Source organism: Morone saxatilis, unplaced genomic scaffold, assembly GCF_004916995.1.
Source record: "Morone saxatilis isolate NCDOM2014 unplaced genomic scaffold, NCSU_SB_2.0 Contig12, whole genome shotgun sequence".
Taxonomy (NCBI): Eukaryota; Metazoa; Chordata; class Actinopteri; family Moronidae; genus Morone; species Morone saxatilis.
The window spans coordinates 14,577,104-14,595,323 of record NW_023339674.1 but is presented as its reverse complement, the minus strand read 5'-3'; the positions used below and the strand labels follow the sequence as shown (position 1 = coordinate 14,595,323).

Here is an 18,220-nt window from a genome sequence, read left to right as displayed (position 1 = left end):
ATAAAACATATAAGGTGCTTGGAGACAGTATTATTATGACCAGAGTTTTAGCTGTTATTGTACAGTGTGATGGCATGTGGCAGGAAAGATTTCCTGTATCTGTCCCTTCGATAGATAATAATAATAATAGCATGCAATCCCTATACCTCATCATGTTTGGTTTTAAGTTCTAATATTACAATGACATTTAATAGAAACTGATAGTTCAACATTTTTGGCCGTGGGTTGATGGTTATTACACAGAAAATACCAAAAATGACCAAACTACCTTTTAAGTGTTTCCAGTTAACAAGTCACAGCATTAAACATATTATTTGTGCAGTAAATATGGAGCATTAAGGGGGAAGGAAGTACAGGTTTATAATATGGTAATTACCAGTTTTGACTTACAAATATTTTCATATATCTTGATGTTATTACGTTGATAATACTTATTAAATATTTTTATATGTGTTTCCTCTTTATTTTAACATTTACCTTTGTTTTTGGCCCCTTATTACCCTGTCCAGTCTAATATTACCCAGATAAACCCATTGTTAATACAAATAGCTATTACTTCGTTATAACTACTCTTTTAACCATGTTTTTACCAAGCCATAATGCAAAGTGCTACAGAAACATTTTGTTCAAATTGTTTTATTTGGAGTACAGTTTTTTCCACAAGGACACAATATGATTAGGACTTTACAAATATTATTAATTACAAATATATAAAAAATAAGAGAAAATTTGAGTTTGAAAATGCCAGCAATAAACTGTGACAGGAACAGAAAGTAAGCCTTGTAGCTAATTTACCTTTCTATGTTTGGAGATTTAATTCCATGTATGGATGAAGTGTAGTTAACTGTTAACTGTTTTAACAGTGTTAAAACACTGGTCAATCCTTGACGTCTATAGACTATACTGAGCCTGACCTACTTACTCACTGTACGGTGTGTTCTGGACTAAACATACTTCACACACTTCTTAGGGCATTTTTAGTAGGAAGCAAACCTGTTGACTACGTGCCAGGCTATTGATCCAAATGGCACTATGTATGCACTGATCAGAAAAAAGTGTGTACTTAATTCTTGTGTTTAAGTAAGTTAGAGTAATCAGTCAGAGAGCAGAAGGTGCGTCATTTACGTTAAGCTGCATTAATTTGCCTTATTGAATTTTCTGGTCTATTGAAGAGGTGAAGAGGTGAAGAGGTTATTATTGGTGGTTTTCACTATAACACTGTGTGGTGGTACAGCAGTGGATAATTCAGTTTCACCTGACACACAGCAGCAGAACAACTGGCTTATAATGAAGCATTTTATGTTGGCATTGTTACTAGGGTATCTTGCTTATGAGGCGTCCTGGTGGCTCACCTGCTAGAGCTGGTGCCCAATGTACAAAGGCTGAGTCCTTGCCACAGTGGCCACGGGATGAACCCGGCCCCCTGCTGTGTGTCATTCCACTTTTCTGTCTATTTCTCAAGCTGTCCTGTCTAATAAAGGAAAAAAAAGCAACATCAAAAATATATATTTAAAAAAAACAGTATGAACGGTATTCCAGGTGCAGCCAGTTTTACCTACCCCCCTCCAGGGCCACAAGATAAATCTGGGGGTTGTACACAACACAAATGTGTACACAAATCTGTATTCCTTTTTTCGGATTACTGCACTAATATTTTAATCACTGATTTGGGTCTTGATCAGTTATTTAAATTAAGTATCTAAGAAGTTTAGAGGGGAAATCTTTCTTTGGTGAAACTTTAAACAACTTATCATTTGAATCCTGTGACAAGGCCCCAAGTAGATGCTGCAGTTTTGTTTTATATTATCAAAATGGTTTTGAATGGATGTACAAAGCACAATATTTCCCTTTGAAATGTAGTGAAGTAGAAGTGTAAAGTATCATAAAATGTTAATACTCAAAACATAAAAAGGAAATAATCATCATGACCAATAGTCATAATAGATGAAAGAATAACGTTGCAGGTTTACAATAACAAAACAGAATTTCTGTTTTAAAATGGCACCGATCAGTCTGGTTGATGGGTTAGGGTTCATTTATGAGGCCAACAAAAGCCCCTGGGGAGCATCTGCTGATGATACCATTTTCTAGGAAGAGCATCTTATGTCTAATACGTATATTGGCTCAGAGAACCAAGCTACTCTTTTCCTCTTAACCTCAGACCTTCTAAAGTGACCACAATCTACTTAAACCTAACCAACATAATCAGGTCAGTTCCTAGACCGTGTTCATACAGCTGCACATCCAGAGATTGTCAGGGGCAGCACTGGCTCCACTCGGAGCAGACGTAAAGACAAACGTGAGAGGTATTGAGCCATGATATGCCAGCAAGCAATAACTAGAATAACTTGTAGAAAATAATGCATGTGTTGGGACTTAACATAGTTGTTGTCAGAGACATGTGAGACCAGACCGAAAGCAAAAAACTTCCAAAACAAGCAAAAATTGAGGGTGGCTGCAGTACAGATCACAGAGGGATTTACAACAAATATTAAATTTGAGGACTCATAAAATGATTTTTGTCCAATTACAGTTGGTATCCTAATAATTGGGGGACTACTATATATATAAAAAGCCAAAAATCAAAGCTAAAAGTAAGCTCTTTAACATCACGGTGATTGTTTCAAGTCATTTGCAATTTGTTCAGACAAACAGTTCAGAGAATTTGACTTTCCTCTTTTTAGAAACTGATGAACGTGACAGCTGTCGGCTCATTATCTGTCAGTCCATGTCTCTGCCTTAGCAGATTAGCTCTTCACTAAGTATCAGTAGAAAGCACACCTTGGAGGGCATTAGAACCTCTGAAAAACATCTTTAGAGCTCAAGCTCTTAACATTTGGGTACCAGGAAAAAAAGCTTTGTCCTGATATCCTTGCATCAGTGCTACGAAACACACGTTGACAAGCAACGAGGAAATAACTGCTGATATTCAGAAAAAATCCTTCACTCAATAATGTATAAGTCATCCCCATCGAAGACAGCAAATCTTTTATTATCATTTGGTTCCTTTATAAATCCTTGTGCAGAAAATTGCTGCTCATCCCATTAGAGAGATTCTGGAAAACACAGAGCAGATTGAACAAATCGTGGAGGCCCCTCGCTCGCACTGTGTGATAACAAGAGACGGAGGATCAAGCCTCAATTTGGGGTCCGTCTCCTGGGACAAATACCAGGCTTTTCATAGACTTAAATCAAATGACATCTTTAATTTGGTCTTGTGACGTGACAACAATCCGAAAAAGAGGCTTCATTTTGTGGTGAAACTGAAAGTGTATTAGTCTTGTCTGAAAGTGAACATTTCATGGCATTTCTATTAAAAAGCAGCTGACAATAACATCCTGTGAAATGAGTAATACATGTACTTTAATAAATAGAATACATACTATATATGTAAAAACAACAAAATAAAATCATCTGCAGGAAAGCAGAAAACATTTTGGACTTGGAAAAAAAACCCCAAGAGGATGGTGGATAACACAAAGTCACTCCAATAATCTCAAAATCCCAATAAAAGAGGGAAGAGAAAGTAGGAATAAATACCATATTTCCCACAGATTCAGTCTTAAGAAACAAATTAAATTTGAATGAATTGAATCAAAGTTCGCCCCGAGTACGCTAAGTGGTGGAGTGTGAGTCAAAAATAGTACGAGGTTTGGTTTCTAAAAAGAAATCTGAAAAAATAATATGCATACCGAAGTTCATCTTTGACTTCTGGCCTTCATAAAAACAACTGTGCTTTATGAGAATTAACCAAAGGCCTGCAGTGTACCTGCAGAGAATGACAAACCATCCCAATCTTCTCTGCACACAAGCAAAATGCTGCTAAGTATTTACATAAAATTATTTACTTATTGTACACCAGCAATAACATTACAGATTTGCCATGTTAAGCCCTGAGTCCATGGCATATTTCTGAGCATTAATGCCAGGATACAAGCAGATTTGGCTATCTGTGATTAAATCCAGGATAAACATTTTTCCTCTCCTCCATCTCTGTCCTTCCCATCTCATTCCTGTACATATGTTTAATCTTTGAATGACATCTCTCCCTGACATTAAATATCTGTATTCACTCTTCATGTGAAACAGTAGATTTCTGATCATACAGATACCACGGAATGAAGTGACGTTCATTCTTTCTCCTGATGAAGGTCTACAAAAACATCACAATTAAATGTTATATTGCAGGTTACTCAGTGTGCAGAAGTTTATTTATTAACTTCTGATCTACTCCTTCTTAGTGGTGTAGTGGTGCCTGAAGAAGTGGGTCTACTCTTAATTTATGCCCCAACGTTTCATCCAGCAAAGGATAAACACCCTGTGTTATAAACAGTGACGTGTGAGACTACTCTAACTTGTGCTGCTTTACTTCGGGGAATAATGATCATTATGAAATTAACATCAGGTGCAGATTTTGCAATCAATACTGGCCCACAGACGGGTGAGACAACTGCATAACTATGCTTTTTGAGTGAAGTATTCCTTATTCCTTTCTCCATCCGCTCACAGAACACTACTGCCAAAATGTCAATGTAAAAAGGCATCAGGACTGTCGGGACAAAGTTTCACGGCAATCCATCCAGTAGTTGTTGAGATATCTCAGTCTGGATTGAGGTGGAGGACGGACAGACAGTCTGACGTCGTCATATAGCCACACTGCAATGAGTCTGTGACTGAAAATGATCAAACCACGGTCTGATTCACCCATTTTGTCCTTTCTCAGATCCACTAAAGCAAAGTTTAGTCTACTCATGGCTTCATTATAAACAATTTCTCATTGTCATTACATGATGATTTTATTGTCTCAACCATTAAAAGGAATCCAGCTAGAACTGTTCACTCCACAGGAGGGGTTCACGATGTGCTGCTGGAGTTCAGGATCCACAACCTGGATCAGCATCCAGATGCAGACCTGATCCCATCTCGACGCTCCGACCCAGGGCTCGGGCTGCATTTACCCATCTCTCGTTCAAGTTTCTCTCTCAGTTTGTGGAAAGCGGGCCTTCTGCGTGGCTCCTGCTCCCAGCAAATCTTCATCATGGAGTAAACACCAGGGGGGCAGTCCTCTGGAGCCTCCATGCGATAGCCCCCCTCCACTCTCTCCTTCACCTCCTTCAGAGACTACATGAGCCGGAACCACGGAGAGGGCGGCAGGATCAGTGAAGACAAAGAGGGAGAAGTGGTCACATTAGTTTGTGGTACAAGTGGATAAATTCAGAATACTAAACAGTGAATAAAGCCAATTTATTTAGTAGAGTAGTGTAGTTATGACTTATACTACTTTATTATACTATATGTGTTATCCCCCTTTCTACTTTTTCTCTTGGTCTCTTGGCCCCTCTTCCTGCCAACAGATAACAAATGACCAGGCGCAGAGTTTAATTGAGGGGAAAATAAACTTGACCCTAATAAATCAACCAGCGTATATGTTAAACAGGCTGTAATTAGGAGGTAATCATCTGCATTTAAAAAGACACCGCCTGAAATAAGGTGCAAAAAGACACATGCAAGGTCGTGCTGTGCTAATTGTCCCTTCGATTAATGCTGCCTGATCCCTCTGTCCTCGCTGAACCACAGGCCAAATGACAAATCACCTCATGTGATCACGGAGCAGGGATTACATGAGAAAGACTATGACAAACAGAGCTGCGTTTAAGAAGCATAGTTTCTTTCTCTCCATTACAGTGTCAACAGGATCCAGTCTTTGCGTGACGTCAACCTCTGACCCCTCCGTCTTGGCCTGTTTCCACCTACTCCCACCTGCTCTGACGTCTACATGAATGCAGTGGCGGAAGTACTCAGATCCTTTACAAATGACATGGTAAAGTACCCACTCTCCATTACAGTATTACAAGTATTTTTATCCAGATATACTATAATGCTAATACTATAATAATATAAAGTATCAAAAGTATGTACTCGTTCTGCAGAAAAATTATATATGACATTAACCAGATTAATAATACTGATGCATCAATGTGTGGGTTGTGAGATGATTAATGGAAGAGGAAAGTTCTGCTACACAAATGTTCTGGTCTGTCTCTTAGCGAAATATTGGATAATTTAACCTCTTTAGGAAGAGTTTATTGGAGTATATTTCATTGGATTTAAACAAGGGATGCATGATAATTATTGGGACAGATAAATTATCGTCCAATAACTTATATTATTAATAATATAATAATAAAAATTAATAATAATATTATTAATACTTTATATTATTATGAATCAGCAGGATGATTAAATTACAGCTGATAAATAATCGGTCCATAATGCTAATAATTTATTTTGAATTCTTATGCAAAATGATTGATAGGCTTTATGTTCTATGAAAGCTAAAGTATGTTTGTAACTTAAATATAAAAAATAAAAGAACATTTGAAGAGTCAAGTGTTGTTAATAATAATGATATGAATAATAATGAATAATAGAGTTGATCATAGTTATTAAATATTAAATTATCTATCTTTGCTCACTATATCTCAGCCTTTCTTACCTCCAGGGTAGTGTAAAAACTACAGGTTATGAACTTTTTGATGAACTTTTTAAAATAAAAAATGTTAAATGTTTCAGTTATCAGTATCAGCCATGAGAAGCAGGTAATTATCGGTTATCATATCAGCTTAAATAAAAATCCATATTGTGCATCCCTGATGAACAGTTTGCATTCAAAGTGGGAAGTTCAGAGGGGAAAAAACACTAATATAATATTTAACAATGTGAATTTCATAAACTTAGGTGGTTTATTTTTTATTATCAGTTGTCAGATAACTGTAGTAAGTAAAAAAGTACAATCTTTCACTCTGAAAGTGGAGTAGAAGTAGTTCAATTCAAGTAAAGTACCTCAAAACTGTACTTCCTGTATGTACAGTACTTGAGTAAATGTACTTAGTTACAATCCACCACTGCATGTACGACACAGGTAAAGGGTTCCTTCCTCTTCCTTCCAACAAAAACAGTTCATAAAGCAGATTATCTACTTGCTAAGAACATTACGGTAATTTCTACATGTTATCCTGTCACAATGTACAGCAACAGCAGAGACACTAAACCTCTATCCTCACTGACGCACTGCAACTGTAGCTTCCTGCTCAGACACAGTAAGTCCATCCAGAGATGACGGTCTAACGACGGATCTGACCCCTGGGTCTGGCAGCTTTCCAATTACACTCCTACTACGTGACACAGACGTGAATCCTGACATGACATGGAAGTCACAGTTATGTAACAAGCTTGAAACTCTTTCTTGACACGTTGAGGACAGTGACTCAGTCAATGAGAAGCTTATCTTGCAGATGTTTTTAATGTTCCTTTATTTCTCAAACTTAGCTTCTTTAGTCGTGAGCACAGTGAGAAAGTTTTATTCAGCAAAGTGTCAAACTTAATCAAACAATTAGTCAAATCTAGTGTAATAGATTGTGAATACTAGATCATTTCACAGACAGAAGACTGATTTTGGGAAATTTACCTGTTTTAACTTTCTTTCTGAGAGTAAGATGAGAAGATAAAGTTTGCTGGTTGCCCGGCAACCTCACAGTGACAACAAGACTCCAGGAAGTGCAACTGGTCGCGGCCAAGATATAGTCCAGCACATAACCTCCCATAAAACCACAACTTTTAATGTACTAAAACCTAATACCTTTGGTTTTTGTATTGCTCTGTGCTAGGCTCGTCTATGTTAAAAAGACAACCACATTTTGAAGATGGTTTAAACATATACATATATAGTCAAGTTAGCAAAATGTTAGCTAAAAGGCTAGCTAATTAACAGCAATCTTTAGCTAGCTAATTAGTTAGCTTTCATTATTTCATTATTCATCATTACATTAGCTAGATGTAACTAGGTAGGTAATAATTAATATAGATTACCTAGCAAGTGTTTGGCCTGAAGCAAAACACTTGCTAATTATTCAGCTAACTAACTAGCTAGTTAACAATTAATGTAGATTAGTGAGTTAGCTAGTTTTTTGCTAAAATTAGGTAACTTAAGATGTGACAATATATGTACGTAAATACAGGAAAGTTGACTGAGGTTTATACAAATGTATTCTGAGTAAAGAGCAGAAAGAGGTAGGTGGATTTTGTAACCTTCGGACCGAGCCAGGCTAGCTGTTTCCCCCCGTTTCCAGTCTTTGTGCTAAGCTAAGCTAACTATCTTCTGACTGTAGCCTCAGCTGTAACTTACCTGCCTGTAATGCACCTATGTGCTGAGTGCCGCACATTATAGTAATACATTATTAATTAATAAATTATAATATATACTGGTGCTACATACCATCTTAGGGTAAGGTTGGCGACCGTAAGAGAAGATCTCCCAAAGAAGAACACCGTAGCTCCAAACATCTGACTTTGTGGAGAATTTCTGCACAATGGTAGCAAATGTATACACGTAATTAATAAATTCCCTTTAAATTAAGTGAAACAGCAGCGTATCTTTATTTTATGCACAATGACTGTATTGTTACACTTAAATATCACAGAGAGGCAGAGACAGATATAGAAATATAAAAACAAAAACAAACTCAAACTGACCTCTTTCTTCAGAGCTTCGGGGGCCGTCCATTTGACCGGCAGTTTGACGTTATCTGACACCTTCGAGTCCACCTTGGTCAGACCAAAGTCGCTGACCTTGGCCACGCTGTCGTCAGAGACCAGCACGTTACGAGCTGCCAAATCTCTGTGAACCAACTTCTTGGACTCCAGGTACTCCATCCCCTCACACACATCGCTGACCACATAGATAGTAAACACATAACAAACAATTCTCATTTTAATTTTGTACTGTGAACACACACACAAGCAAACAACACAACATCATGTATATGCAGATATAAAGCAGTTTTTGCATTAAGATTGTCTTTGAAGTTTGAACTCACAGAGCGAAGTGGAGCAGCTGAACTGTGTTTACGACCGAACGTCCTCTTGTCCTGAGAAAGTTAACGAGGTTTCCCTGAAACACAAACACACACATACACAAATTATAAAATACTTGAATGAGATTTCCCAGTTAGAATGACTACATTTAGACAGGGGGGTAGTGTCTTGCTGCTGCAGTATATTTGTAAATGTGTTAACCCAGCAATAGACAAGTTATTTAGTGCCATAAAGTCATAATAGAATGTATATAGATCTAGACTCGAGGTTAGGCAACCACAATGAGCTTCTGGATTTGGACCTTATTTCATTAATCAGGAGAGGAAGGCAGACTCTGACTTCCTAAAGGTTCATTGCAATCGTTGGCATGTCATTGCATCAATGGTGGCTTCAAGTGGCAGCAGGGCATTGTATAATGTGACTTTTTGAGGTTAAGGTTACTTTTACAGTCTCCCATAGGAGAACAGTTGTTTTGGATTAAGGGAACTGCTGCATCAAAACCAAACATCACAATAAAACCATCATAAACAAAACCACATAGCCTGAGATAAAACAACCAAAGCAATCTGTTAAAAATGACAGACAAACATCTGCATCCATCCTAAAGCATACACATAAATTAGTACTTAACTTATAAACACATGCCTACAAGCAAACACACGATCAGTGAAAACGTGCAGTGCCGCTCTACCCTCTGTCTCTCCTCCAGGAGAAAGTAAAACAACCCCAGCAAATAATAATAACTCTCACTAGCTGTACGTATAACTCTTGTTTTCTATTTCTATTACATCCTGTATTTTATGTGTATTTTCTCGTCTCTCCGGTGTGGGAGAAAATAAAGTCTGTCTTATCTGCTGCTGCTGGTGGTGAATTTGCAGAAACAGGCAGATATATTCAGCGCTCGTGGCTCCAGCTTCTTGTTTAGAAAGAGGGTTCCCATCGCTGCTATTTAAGAGACGCAACATCGAGCAGATTTTCCACCAGTGACTCATGTTGAGTTCTGAAACTGTTCTGGTCACAGAGGACAAACCTGTTGGGTTCCACTTCCTATATATGATTTTATTTTCTGCTTCACTGTGTAACGTAACAAGGCATTTATTTTTAAACATCCTCAATCTACGCTCAATATTCATTCACTATGTTTACTATTTTTATTATTTATTCTTGTTACTGGTTGTTATTATAATTAAGATTTATTTTCCAGCCTTAGAACCAGTGATAAATGATGTGTTTACTGTACCTTCGTCATGAGCTCTGTGACAATATGAAGCCCTTTGTGAAGAATGACCCCCAACAATCGCACCAGGTTTTTATGCTGGAGTTTCCTGGAAGAGTGAAACAACATTAAAAACACAATAAAAATAGTTACGCCAATACATTTAATTAATTATGTGATCACTTTCACAATAAGAGTTTCACTGAGCAAACTTACTACTAAACAAACATAACTTAATAAATTAAAGGTCCAGTCTGTAGGAATTTGTGGCATCTATCAATGAAATTGGAGATCAACCAATATGAATACAGCTCAGCAAGTGTGCTTGAGATACTACGGTGGCTGTGAAACAAAAAACATGAAAGGCACAATCTACAGCCAGTGTTTAGTTTGTGTGCACTACTGTAGAAACATGGTGGTTCAACATGGTGGTCTCAACAGGACCCACTCCCTCTGTACATAAAAACGTCTCATTCTAAGGTAACAAAAACACAACGATTGTTATTGTCAGGTGATTATAAACTGATTAAAACATAACTATTTATGTTGTATTCCATTTCTGCCAATATACGCTCTTAAATGTTCCACACTGGACCTTTAATACACACCTCGTCAAAGTGTTTTATCAGAAATTACAAAGTGGGAAAAACATTCAAATTGAGCAAATCTTCAGACTCACGTCATAACTGTGGTCTCCTGCATGAAGGCCTGAGCCGTGACATCACATTTAATGGTCTTTACTGCCACCCTCTGGCCCATATACTCTCCTTCATACACAGCTGGGGTTGACAATCACGCATCAGAACACAACCAAGACAGCACACACACACAACAACAACACAACTCTTACAGACACTTTTTCATTATACATGTTGCTCTTTTCCTCAACACGTCAATAGATGTTGATATGCTGATAACAGTGACGATAGATAGAATCAAAGAAAGCTCACCACCAAACTCCCCTTCTCCGATACTCTCCCCCAGTTTGAGCTTTGTAATGTCCAGCAGCCATCCAGCTGGAGGGGAGACATGAATAATACTGTAAACCCGACATACACACCTTCACATGCTATCATAATCACTGTTTTTATATTTAATTACCAATAATCCATTTATATTTATTTACTATTTAAACTACTTACTTTTAGACAGCTCCAACTCTGCTGACTTGGTTCCGTGTTTTTGTTTGGGCTTCAGAAGAGTTGTAGCAATGGAGCCTTTGTTCTTTGAGTAAAACTAGAGACAGAAAAACACACAACAGATATTGACTACACACATTCAGTCAATTTCCTTTGGTAAGCGCTGATAAGATAAGAAAAAAAAATCTGTTTTCTAAGTCTTTTAGTGTTTGTGAATTAAGAGCAGGTGGGAAAAAAGTTTTGCTGGGATCATTTTTTCTTTTGCCCAGAAATGTATTTTAATTTAAAAAACATTACTGTAATGTAACACAACTTGCTAACATACATTATATGTACTTTGTATTTAAAGCGCATGGAGAAATTAAAATAAATATGTATGCTTTTAGTCTTCTTTAGAACTTGGGGTAGTTGTGCACTTCAGCCTCTTGTGACATAAAATGAGTATTACAACAACACAAACAAAATAGGCTCACAAAAAAAAAACAGTTACTAATAATATACATCAATGACCTGTAAGACTTTTAGGTGCAGCACTTCTTCCACTGCGGCTCCACATAAGTTCTGCTCTGTTACATTAAAATACCAGTTTGATAAATAAAAAATACGACACTTATTACAGAGGGACTAATATTATCTAATATTATAGGACCTTTGTGTAATTTGCAATGGAATTTTCACTTTAAAAATTACGGACGAGGCAGATTCGTACGGGATTAAGATCACAGACGTTCTCCCCAATTATAACAAATCACATCAGGTCCCCTGATACTAGTAGTCCCGTGCAAACAAGGCTTTAGCAAGATCATTCTCGCAGAATGTTTTTGTTTTTAAACACAGGAGAAAAAACAATTTAAAGCAGACATATAAATTTGATCACCAGATTTTTTTCTTCTCTTGCCTCTCAGGGCTTCCATAATGAACAGGAAAAGTTTGTTGTAAAGTGTTATGTAATGGTTCACACAAACATCAGGTTTATGAATGTATAGTCGATATTATTATACATTTCTCTAGATAATTTGAGCCCTGCAAGTACTCTACAGTACTCAGGAAGCCAGTTGCACACTGGGCAGTACTGTGGCTTCACAGAAAAACAATGAGGTTAAACCCATATTTATCTTTATTTAGCACCACACAATCTATGAACAGATACTCTTCAATGTTTCTGTTTCCTAACCACAAAATACAAAGCATCAACAGGCGGCAGCTATATTACCAGTGACACATCAGAGGCTGGTTTTATATTGTCAGCAGTCTGCCAGCAGTGAGACATTTAAAACATGATTCAGGCCAAATATTCCTCTGAAACGCCTTCAGTCTGCTTCCTCGCAGGAATCAGTCAGCCGGTCTGACTCAGGCCTGAAGCCATCTGCGGCTCGCTGATAAGATACTGCTGAACGAGAGCTGGCCGTCTCTGTCGAGTCCACATCCAAACCTCACGGCAGCGAAGCTTTGGATGCACCCTCACACAAACACAGGCCAAACACAGATAAACCGTAAAAGGGCTGCGCTTGCTGGGTTTTCCTGTTCTCTGCTTCATTTTGACTCATGAAGTGTATATTTTTACACTGGTGTCAGTTATGCTGATGGGTTTTCACACTTTGGCTGTAAATACAGCCGGCATCAGAGTGCCGAGGACTAGTAGATTTGGATGGATGAAATTTTGTACAAACTTTCATGGTCTTACTGACTTTGGTCAGTTTGGATTGCTACGAAATTTAGTGAACACAGTTGTTGCTGCAAAACAAATGACAATCCCATCAGCCTCAGTTATACTTTGTGTGGGAGTTCTTTACTTTTACTTAAAGGTCCAGTGTGTAACATTTAAGAGGATCTATTGGCAGATATGGAATATAATTTAGTTAGTTTAGTTAATTAGTGTATAATCACCTGAAAATAAGAGTAAATATGTTTGTTACTTTAGATTGAGCTGTTTTTATCTTTTATTTTGAACCAGTGTCTCTACCGTAGCCCAGAACAGACAATCCAAACACTGGCTGTAGACATGTTTTTTTGCCATCATTATTAAGTTGAGACAGTTTCAAGACCAGTTAAAAACTCCCTTTAGTAGGTTTAAGTACTTTTTCATTGTGTCCCACTGATGAATGTTAAATACATGCCACACTGGCAGTGAAAGCTCAAGTGAAAAATTCGTGAGAAACGGTGAGACAATGGAACAAAAGAAAGGTGTGAAGTTGGCATGCAGCAGAGCAGCTGGTGTGTCTGCACCTTAAATATACTTGCATAGGTCTGCACCTGCAGGTAAGCAGAGACATTCTGCATTTAGCTCACACTCAAAACATACACGTTGAATGCTCACTGGTCGAGTGTGTGGTCTCCCCCGGGTTGGGCCTAGCTGTCAGTGAGCAGTAAAACAATGCACAGCAATACTGCACTAAAATTAAGGACAATGCCACTGTGGGTTATGGTTAGCATAACTGTACCTCTGCCTCATCTATAATACACCTTAAGAGACCCAAATCAAACAAATCACGCTGTTGATTGGTGGTGCATGCTGGGTCTGGCATAATGCTAACATTCTCACAGTTAAAGTTTTACTTTAGACACAGCTGTGACTGTTACACCTTCAGCGGAAATGTTTGGTTGGTAAGGACTTTGTGGTTTCACAGTGGTCACAGAATGACATTCAGACAGATGAATAGGGTACAACAACTACAGAGAGGGACAAAGAGTATGTAAGAACTGTGCTACTGTCTTTGATGTGTGTTATTGGTTACAGCAGCTATGGAGTTTATATTGTATATACATCTCTGTGTTCTCTGTTCTTAAAGTAGCAGTTATTTTTATTATTTTCTGGTTAATTCTGGTGAGGCTATTCAGAGGAAGCGCGTTGTATGTTTATAATTGTTAGTCAGTGATATGCACAGGTTGCAAAGTCAACACAGAATGTATTGTTAGTTTGGACATTAGGGCTAGGTGGCGTAATGTTGTTCCATTAGTGTTGTTGGATTGACGTTTAATGCAGTTCTAGACCAAAAGTACGGTGGTTGAATATAGTATTCTATGACTCTTTCCATCATACGCAGCATGCTAATCGTGTGATTAGATGACTCAAACCATTTGCTTGCTGAGGTGGTTCAGGACGCTTTTGACCACGTCTTCTGTCTGTGAGGCTTCTTGGGCCACAAGAATGACTGCCGACTCAACTGACTGAAGTACACACGAAACACGCTGTAATACAAATTACATGTATTACAGCCTGCCAAAATAAGGAGCAGATGTTTGCGAACACACTGTACAACTTATGAACTGCACTGCAATACCCCCCAGACTCCCCTAATAAATCACACAATTTGGTGGGTTGTTGAGTAAGGCGCAACCTTATAAACTTTGTAAAACGCTGTCTACAATAAATTCTTAATTTTTTGGGCCTTCTTGTAAATTCAGCAAACATTCAACATAAAGTCCTACTCCTCACTCACAAAGCCCTCCACAACCAGGCCCCCTCCTGCCTTGCAGACCTGCTCCATCGCCTCCAGTCTTCTGATGCCAACCTCCTGTCTCCACCACTGAGGACCAAGCATTGTACCTGGGGCGACAGAGCCTTCTCCATTGCTGCCCCCTCCCTCTGGAACTCTCTCCCCAAACAAATCCGAGACTGTACTGATCCATCCAACTTTCAAATCACTGATCAAAACCCACCTTTTCAAAACTGCTTTTAATGTGTAATTCATTAAGTGTTGTATATATATATATATATATATACATACACGTGTATATATATAAGCAACAGCGTATTTGATCTTTGTACTTTTTGTGGAAACTCCAGCAACAGAAAGAAACGTATTTGTGAGATAAAACATGTTTTAGCTTGTGGGTTTCATTTGACCACAAGCTAAAACATGTTAATCTGTTAATCTGTTAATGTTAATCTCACAATAAAGTTGTTATTTCTACTACAATGAGTTGGAGTTTCCTTTGTCCATGCACTTTGGAAGTAGGTGAAGTTCCCTTTTCTCTGTTCTGGGTAAAGACAGTAGAGGTGGAGCTTCTTACCTCTATCATGTCAATGAGGTTGTAGAAGTACTGCACGTTATCAATGGTCAGCTTGTTGTCCTGATAAATCACGCGGTAGTGGATGACCTCTCCAGAGACGCTGACACACAGGACGTAGTCTCCGGGATGGCGGATGGACTCTCGAACGAGGTACAGACCATCCTCTGCCGGCTGCAGCTTGCTCACCGCCTCTGGACCAGAGATCTTCCCATGAAACCAACTAGTGAAAGACAGCAATGGGTGAGCCACAAAAATATACACATAACAAACCTGTGATCATACTGATACATTATACATCTCAAATGAGTCCAAGATAACTTGCAGATGGAAGAACAGGCAGGAGGTGAAAACATGTAAAACATTCAGTGGTTCACTTTTCAGAAAAAGGGAAGCTGAAGTGATTAATTTTGAGAAAAGGTTTGTTTGCACGTCTAGCATCAGTGTGGTCACAAGTGGTTGACCAAAGCAACAGCTAAAGTTAGAAACTAGTCCGCCTCCATGTGACAGTCACACTGCTTGTAAACTGCATGTAAACGTGCATATGATGACACACAGTTGGGCGAAAAAAGGGTAAAATTGAGAGGACGTACGGCATGAGGCTGAGGCTGGGGTCCACACGTAGAGCCTCTCTTTCACGCACATTGGTGGAGTTTATGAGTCCCTCCTCTCCTGTGGTGTTGTGTTTGGCCTTGTAATGTCCCTTCTTCTAGAAAAAAACAAAGTCTGGTGTCAAAAATAATGACTCTGAGAACAAACGCAGTCTGTAGATCCATTCACAGACGACAGTACCGTGCTCGTGTCGATAATGGTGAGGATGTCTCCTTTGTGGTAAGCCAGTTCTCCTGGTTTTGGTTTCCTGTGGTCCCCCTTGGCTACACACTGCGTACCGGCAGCCCAGCTCATCTGCAGCAGCAGAGGGAAAATTATGATATCTGATATTAAACAGGATGATTATATATATAACATTTCAAAGACCCATGTAGTTTGTTACTGATGATGGGGAACAGAGAGACACAAAGCTCTGTGGCTGCTGCGTTGAGTTTAAACTTCACTGTTGATTTCCATCTTTAAAGAACTGTTTCATTTAAACCTCAATACATAATTTCTCATTATTCATTAACTATTATAAACTCCATTCTTGTTCCAATTAAAAATTTGAGTTGTGGCTGGAGATGTGGATATACTCCTTATTGATGCACCATTACAGGGGCGGCAGTAGCTTAGTCACTCCAGCCCATCACTCTACCATCTCTCTCCCTGTTTCTCATGTCCACGAAGTGTTCCGAAAGGTGTGTCTGAGTTCCAGCCCTGTGTGTGCTGTCGCTTGTGTCGTGTGTTTTTAGAAATAAAGCAAGACGTGAAAGAACGAAAAAAATTGTAAGATTACTCTTGCATATTTATCTCACCCAGGCAATGAGGATCATTCTTAAATTAGCCACAGGAGAGGTGCAGATTTTGCAATCAGTACTGGCTCAGAGACTAGTGAGACAACTACAACAACTACAACAACACATCAGAGGGGATTTAAACACAATGCTGACTGTAAAATAAGTGGGTATACTCCGTACACCTGCATTACTACACCACTGGAGATCCCAGGAGATTGTTAGGACCAAAAAAATCAACAGAAAGAACATTTGCCCCCAGTTTTATCCTTAAATCATTAATGATTAAGTTCTATGTTTGACACGTTAAACTCTCGGTTGCTTAAGAGTTTAGAGATTTAACAGATCTCACTCACAACTTCGGGGTACTTGTACTTTACTTTTTTCTTTTCACGCCACTTTATAACCTCTACAATTTAGACGTGTAATAAATGTAGTAAAGCATGAAGTACAATACTTTATACTTATATTACAGCTTTGGTTACTTTACATATGAAATTAGAAGAAGCTAAAAGGATGATTGAGTTGAATTTTGTCCTATTATTTGGACAAACAAGCATTGTGACGATGTCACTTTGGGCTCTGGGTAACTCTGATGACATTTCTCACTATTTTCAGATTTTCTTTCAAACTAAACAATCAATCGATTAATGGAGAGACTAATCAGCAGGTGAATTAGATTAGTTGCAGTCCAATACAAACTATATAAAAATGACCTCCACCTATAACAGTAAAATGCTGCTTTTACATCAATCCGTAAGTAACAATAATCTAATGTATCATATAAAAGTAAGATTTCAGTGCAGGACTTTTCAGTGTGTTAAGTATTTATACTTCCTCCACCACTGAATCACACAGCGTTGATACATACAGGAGTCTACATACCTTTGCCATGAGCGGGGCAGGAGGGCTGGATAATTCTGTGTTTAACACCTGTCAAAGAGGACACATAGACACATTAAATTCTGTCCAAAGTACACACACACATATATAATAATCCATGTAATAATATAAGAAGGCCTACATACTATTATCTTCCTCGATAAAAGAGTAGCTGCTGTCGAGGAAACTAACACTGTGGCTCAAACAAATACAATAAAGCAATAAAAAGCTGCTCCTGTCGCATAAATTAAAAGTAAACCAGAAGATAAAGGGCCACCGGACAGCTCTCCCAGTCTGCTTTCGTGTCGACATTAATGTTTCAGTACCTGCGGCTGTGTGGACAGATGCGGATCCTGTTTCTTCTTCAGGACAGCTGCTGGCTCACTGAACTGAAAGGAAACATCACCAGAACTGGACTTTCTAGATCCTCCGCAGCCTCCGTCCGAGCTACGCCTCAGTCAGCGGCGGTATTTTTCTCAGGTTTCTTCATTGAAACGACAAAAGTAGGAACCGATTCTGTGGATATTCATGAAGGCATCCAGACATGTAATGCAGCAGCTGTGGTGTCAGTCTGTCACACCACTTCCTCAATATTGAGATGAATGTGTCTCATTATTCATGAGGCGACGCAAGAAGTGACGCTGTGGGTGATTTCTTTTGCTGTGTAATATCAAGTCAAATTTGATTTATTTATTCGCCTCAGGGGGCTT

At 38.5% G+C, this 18,220-nt stretch overlaps 1 protein-coding gene across 2 annotated transcripts; it reads right to left on the bottom strand.

The window, feature by feature from the left end:
* Positions 1–3,341: 3,341 nt before the first annotated feature.
* On the bottom strand, positions 3,342–18,078 carry matk (megakaryocyte-associated tyrosine kinase). Of its 2 annotated transcripts, none has more exons than XM_035652639.1 (13): positions 17,837–18,078; positions 17,514–17,561; positions 16,033–16,146; positions 15,834–15,949; positions 15,244–15,463; positions 11,233–11,326; positions 11,041–11,106; positions 10,770–10,869; positions 10,115–10,199; positions 8,877–8,950; positions 8,533–8,728; positions 8,276–8,362; positions 3,342–5,121 (listed from the first exon to the last, which is right to left on the bottom strand). In XM_035652639.1, the coding sequence occupies exons 2-13, from the start codon at positions 17,520–17,522 to the stop codon at positions 4,894–4,896; spliced, it is 1,389 nt and encodes a 462-aa protein (XP_035508532.1). In that variant the 5' UTR covers positions 17,523–17,561; positions 17,837–18,078; the 3' UTR covers positions 3,342–4,893. The 2 variants fall into 2 exon arrangements, with proteins under 2 accessions (XP_035508532.1, XP_035508533.1); XM_035652640.1 differs by having other exon boundaries at positions 15,834–15,946.
* Between the last annotated feature and the right edge of the window lie 142 nt (positions 18,079–18,220).